Consider the following 6,355-nt stretch of genomic DNA (forward strand, 5'->3'; position numbering starts at 1 on the left):
CTCTCTCTCTCTCTCCATATCTCACACGAGCTGATAATATGATTTCATTCTTTCTGTGTTTTTTGTTTTCGAATTTTTAAGGTTTTTTTTTTTCTTTTTTTCTTTTTTTCTTTTATATGGGTCTGAATTGGTTTTGCAGTTGGAGCTTTTGCAAAAATTGACGAAGAAAAATATTATATTATGGCTTTTAAAGAAAGAAAGATAGAAATGAAAATGATTGCATCTGGTAGAACAAATTCGTTGTAACATATAAATATATATATATATATATGTATGTATATATATTGAGCACCTTTGAATGGAGATTTTTTGTAAAAGTAATACTTTTGATCTTTGGATTTATGAGAAAAAGTTATCCAAAGGTGGATGTGATTTTTGGGTATTTGATTAAAGGAAGTGTGATTGAAACCAAAGGAGTTCTCCACCAGCTGCCTCTCAAGTTTACTGGGTAGATGTGAAAGAAGCAGAGAGCCAGAGACCATATTGTATTATGGTTGAGTTGAAGTTACTACTTCCGGACCAGGAAAGGTATTGGATATTGAAAGTGAGTTATGTTCTGGTTATCTCTGTTATTTTCTTTCTGATTTATTTTTTATTTCAGAAAAAAATTTGGTTTTTTTGAGTTATTTCAACAATTTTTCCATATAAATTTTGTCATAGAACTGTATGAACCAAATGATATATTTAGCTTTATATCCTTTTATCCACTGTGGCTGAGTATAGCAAGCCACAACCACTTTTCACCATCCAAGGAGCTTGATGATTGTTAATGAGAAGCACCCTAAGCTTCTTATTTACATAATTTTTTCCTAGTTTTTGTTTATTGTAAGCGAAAACGCAGAATATCCACAAGTAGTTGATATTGGAATTAGTATTTTTAAATCTGCACAATAACTTGCATTACCAATAAAAGGTGAAAATACGCAATTAAAGGGCTACAATCTAGACAATTTACTCAAATAGCACAAACTTACTGATTACCATCCCAAAAAGCTCACTATTATACAGAAAAAAAAATCAAAAAAAAAAAAAAAATCAAGAGGAAAGTTCAGATTGAGATGCTGTTTGGAATTCCTTTGCCAGTGAGTCCACCCTCTCTAGAGTAATCTGAGGTGTTAGGATAGAGCAATGTGTAAGGTACATTGACAGGCCCAACTCTATTCTTCCATTTCTTATCCTTATTCATTTCAGTAATTCTGTTTTCAATTTCTATCAGCTTCTTTCCAAATCTCTCAAATGCCGCTATTGGTTCACCATCTGAAGTCCATTCAGGAGTATCTCTCTGTCCAAGATAAATCTCATCAGTTGAATGCCGGGATAAAATCTCTATCAGTGATACACCAAGGAGGGTTTGGAACTGGGCTGTAATGGTTTTCAGGAAGGCTCTATCAGGATCTGACTCAAGCTCAGCATATTCAGGAGTGCCTGGCTCAGGCATGAAGCGGCGACTTACTGTTGGACGGTTTGGAAGATAGCCAGCATAAGGATATTGCCCAAAATTCACGGCAGCATGGAGGGCTGAAGCCACCCATATGATTATAGTGCATACTTGGATAAGCTCTGCTTGTGTCTGCATGGTTGGCCACCATGGTTCATCTTTCCTGTCACCATGACCAACATTTCGGATTTCTGTCCACCATGACTGGAGTTCGGTATCGTCCTGGACCACATCATCTCTTGGGTAGTAGAAAGAGCAATATTCAGCCACCCAAGTTTCAATTGCTGACCAGATTTCTAGTCCATCAGTGGCAAATGGATAATCTTCAATCAAAAGTCTCAAGCCATGAGGGCTGCTAGAGTCTGGAACCGCCACTCCTCTGTGATCAAGCAAAATTGAGTGAAAATTTTAGTGTGATACATATCCATATATTCATATTTTTTAACATAAAAGGTTATGGCTTACCTCTTAACAAGATCAACAGGTAGTGCCTGATCGGTAAATACCCAGTTCTTATAAAGGGCAGCTGACATTTCCATGGCAAATTTAGCTGGGAAGACTGTTCTCTCAAGCACCCCACCAGCATTGATGAGGGTCTGTCTAGCCAGTGCATTTATGTTCATTGTGTCGCGGAAGTGGGGTTGTAAAAGCTTATATATTGGGTGAAGCACACTCAACTGTCTATTTGTTGCAATCACAAATGGCTCAATTACAGCATGAGTGTTCAACCTGCAAGCATAATCAGAATCATGGAGCTATCTGTTTAAATATGAACCAGGATTCTGTCTTTAGCTATATATCTTGCATTGTTTTTACTTGGAAGTTGGAATTATACCAGTGGCTAATAAGCTGATGGTAGCCAGAATCATTTACAGCAGCATAAGCTTTCGCCAGCTGCCACACGGCGCCTTCAGTGCCATTTTCTGCTGGAGTGAAAACTTTGCTAACAGCACCATGTTTATACCCCTGTGGGTGTGGTAAGCTTAACTCTATAGCCAGTGGCTTCAATGTCCCATCTTCTTGAAGCAAGATGAGTGTTCTTGTGGCATATGTCTTCATGGTGGTGGAGTTTATTTTCGTCAGGAATGGCATCATTGCATCATGATGATCTAAAATAAACAATTTGTTGTCTTGAATTGCCTGTATCAAAACAACAAGACTTGATTCCAAGGTATGCATATTAAAGCATCATTCTATTTATGTCTGCAAATCATTTGGATGATATATATTTTTGCTACTATGTAACAATAGTTGGGAGCAAATGAAAGCATGAGTAGTACTTGATCTACAGTGAGGCCATTCATGTATGTTGCTATATGCTCTTCTCTTATTGAACTGTTCTGATTGCCATATTCTTTAGGATCTAGCTTGCTGGATGGGGGAAATTCCTGAAATTTGGGTTTTTTGTTAATTTTTCAAGAAGAAATGTCAAATAAATTTAACCAACTAATTTAACTAGTCAAAGTTTCATTTTGTACTTGGAGACGACGGATGATGATGGGATTAACTCCTGCTAACATTTCTCGTCCGAACTCTTCATCTGTCCTCCATGCAGACCTATTCTCTGCGACCATATTATCATTGAACTTCAGAGTTTATGTTTAGAAATTGTGAAGCATGTGAGGATTGTCTCATAAACTGAAAAATTGTATTCATACCTTTGATCACATCAGGCATTGGGAACTTAAGGAATCGCTCGCCATCTGAACGGATGAGTTCTCTAAGCAGCTCCCAAGGGATGTGCTGTCTTATTTTATTAAGTGTTTGCCCATTTGGTAGCTTGACACCCCCTTCATATATATTAAGTACATCTCCAAAGGTGTCAAACTCATTGATAGTTTTGTCACATAAAGACGTAAGCTCAGGGAGCAATACTTGAACCAGTGATTTCAGGGCATAGGCTAGAAAATCTGAAAACTTCACATGTCCAAACCGTTCATCTCTTGGAACATAGATGTCTAGGTTAAGAAGTGCCAATCTGCTCTCACACTTGGGATCTGTCATGATCATTGGTAGAGTTTATTAAAATAACTGAAATCCATAGTCATGTTCATATTCCAGTAGGTTTTATTTGTGCCATTAAGAATGTGTTGGATGGTGGCTAGAGAAGCAAAATGATGAGTATTGGGTAGCTAACCTTTTTTTGTTGGTTTTCTGCCAGTTCTTCCTCTTCTGGGATAGGGATGCTCTTGTGATCCACCAAGAACAGGGCGTTCATATTCCGGACCCTTGTCTGGACTCCCTAGGTCATTGTAGTAAGCATAGTCATAAACTCTGTCCCATTCCTTTAGCTCTCCTGATCCATTTCCTCGTAGATTTGTGAGTTCTTCTTCCCTGTAATGGCGTAGCAATTCAGGTGTTTGACTTGGCAGGTAGGTCTAGCACAAAAAACATGAACTTGTCTATTAGTATAATTAACAATCCTGATTCCAATCTGGAAAAGCACTCTATTTTAGTGTCCTTAAGCTCATTTCTGCATCACAACAGTTTTAACATTTTAGTAAAGCAACCTGAATTTTGACTTCTTGCATGCCTCGAAAGTCATAGTCTAAAGAAAAGATTCACAGTTGGCTAATTTACAGAGAGGAATTTGGATTTTTTATATTAAAAGATAGAGTACTTGGCATTAAGATTTAAGTTCCAACAATTGACGTTAAAAAGTAGCAGCCAAGATAAGAAAAAGCATTAGAATATGGACCAGATATGATATTAACCGGTTAACACCAATTGCAGACCAGTTTATTAAATTAGTTTATTCCTCCATCTGAATCGCGCTTTTAAGAATTGAAGAAAAACCTGTGTCTGTTACCTTTGATGATTCAGAAAACACTAGACAACACAAGATCATGATCTAGTGAAAGCAACCTTAATTTTGTCTTGTTGCATGCCTCAAAAGTCACAGTCTACAGAAAAGATTCACGGCTAATCTAGTGAGAGGAGAATTAGGATTTTTTAGATAAAAAGACACGGTACTTAGCATTATGATTTAAGTTCCAACAATAAAGATTAAAAAGTAGCAGCCAAGATAAGAAAAACAATTAGAATATGGGCCAGATATGATGTTAACAGGTTAAAACCAATTCATACCATTTTATGAAAATAGTCTAATCCTCCATCTGAATCACCCTTCTAAGAATTGAAGAAAAACCAGTATCTCTTCCCTTTGATAATTCAGAAAACACTAGATAACACAAAGATGATGATCTAGATTTAGAGAGATATAAGCTTTGTGGTCCAAAAATTGAAAATTACCTTGTTTGAGAAAAATACGCGGTTGTACTTGTAACGATGAGCAGGGTATACCCAGGAATTGCAGACGAAATGCACCCGACCATGGCCGGGAACATCTTCCAAAGTGATTGTCTTGAGGTAGAAGACGCTATGGTGATGATTCCTGACAATCAAAGCCCCAGGAACACCAGTGGCCTCATCCCAATCAAATGAAATAGTGAAAACAGTTTCTCCGGCTGTAAATGGAGTAATGGTTGCGAGCCATTTCTCCAAATATGCTGCCTTTCCTAGCTTCCCTCTCAACCCATTTGCTAAAACACAGAAGACAACGAAATGTCAGCCTTTGCGAAAAACAAAAAAAAAAAAATCAATGTTCATTGAATCTACATATCAAGTACTCCTAGCCAAAGAAAACAGAATTACTGCTTTCTCAAAAATGAAACTCATTTAGAAAACTAAGGAACGTAGTATAGAGAAGTAGCAAATGGGCAGGGTTTATATATTGAGTGTTTATTGTCCTCATTGAAGAGCTACGATAGCGGTGTCTAATTAGAGAAGACTCTCTCTCTCTCTCTCTACATATATGTAGTCCTTATGCAATTCCAGAAAAATTAGAGAGTTGCTGACCTGGGTCTGGATGAACAGAGCTGATAAGCTGCATGGAAACACCTTTGCCAAAGAGCTCATGGATTCGATCAAGCAATGAGGCTTTGACGTCTTTGAAATCCAAAACGCTCTTCTTCACTAAAACCACTGTGCCTTTGATCTTCTTGGTCTCGGTCACTCCATGATTTCGCTTCTCTTTATCCTTGACACAGAAGGTTTCCATCACTTTGTGACTAATTCCTGAACTTCCACAAAACCCCATAAGAGTTGAGTTCCACAATTGGGAGACCAAGGTCAAAGGAAACAAAAATCACAGATTAGAAAACGGCGTTTATGGTGAAATGGTATATATAAGCAAAATTTTTAGAAGAATTTGAAAATAAGAAAAGATTTTTTAACTGTTTTCTTTCTGTTAGTTGTAATAGTATTTGTCTCAGTCATAGTCTATGTCTACGTCTATTTTCTTTTCCCATTTTTTTTTCCCGGATTAATGAAAATTTTCATTGTCCAATAATGAGATTTTTTTCTTCGTACCTGGACTTGATGAGAAACACTGGTTCTTTTGGTTTTTTTTTTTTCAATATACGAGCTCCACAAGCACCTTCTTTGAATAGCGATTATGATTTATGACAACACCAAACAGTGGGGACCAACAGAACAATTTTTAATCTTTATCTCTTTATTAGTGAATGATCAAAGGACCAGATTCCATTTTCATAACCCCAATTGGCGATCTTTTTTAAGTAAAACAAATACGTCTGTATTTGTTTATATAGTCTCTTACTACATTTATTATTTAGGCATGTTCACATGTATATCTGTGTTTATGTATATATTATCTGTAAAATTTCCTTTGATTTATAGATCTCTGAGTTGCAGACTTTTCTTTTTTTGTTGTTTGACCTGTGAGTCTTTTAAGCAGAGCCCAGTAATCCTATTGGACGACCATTGATTTCATATGCAACAACCTTATCAAATATTAAATGGAAAAATGTTTAATTATTTATCTGTCAGTTTTCTCATCATCTTACCCTCTCATTTTTTTATATATATATATATTTTTTTCCTCTCCTCACATAC

The 6,355-nt window shown here is 36.6% G+C and overlaps 1 protein-coding gene across 3 annotated transcripts; it reads right to left on the reverse strand.

The window, feature by feature from the left end:
- Positions 1–843: 843 nt before the first annotated feature.
- On the reverse strand, positions 844–5,912 carry LOC107423042 (linoleate 9S-lipoxygenase 5). Of its 3 annotated transcripts, XM_016032559.4 has the most exons (10): positions 5,810–5,912; positions 5,297–5,515; positions 4,691–4,980; positions 3,576–3,816; positions 3,097–3,435; positions 2,917–3,002; positions 2,719–2,826; positions 2,274–2,578; positions 1,904–2,167; positions 844–1,817 (listed from the first exon to the last, which is right to left on the reverse strand). In XM_016032559.4, exons 2-10 carry the CDS (start codon positions 5,496–5,498, stop codon positions 1,049–1,051), a joined length of 2,604 nt encoding a protein of 867 aa, XP_015888045.3. In that variant the 5' UTR covers positions 5,499–5,515; positions 5,810–5,912; the 3' UTR covers positions 844–1,048. The 3 variants fall into 3 exon arrangements, with proteins under 3 accessions (XP_015888045.3, XP_015888044.3, XP_024931535.2); XM_016032558.4 differs by lacking the exon at positions 5,810–5,912 and having other exon boundaries at positions 5,297–5,712; XM_025075767.3 differs by lacking the exons at positions 4,691–4,980; positions 5,297–5,515; positions 5,810–5,912 and adding an exon at positions 4,526–4,548.
- Between the last annotated feature and the right edge of the window lie 443 nt (positions 5,913–6,355).

This window comes from Ziziphus jujuba, chromosome 3 (assembly GCF_031755915.1).
Source record: "Ziziphus jujuba cultivar Dongzao chromosome 3, ASM3175591v1".
Taxonomy (NCBI): Eukaryota; Viridiplantae; Streptophyta; class Magnoliopsida; order Rosales; family Rhamnaceae; genus Ziziphus; species Ziziphus jujuba.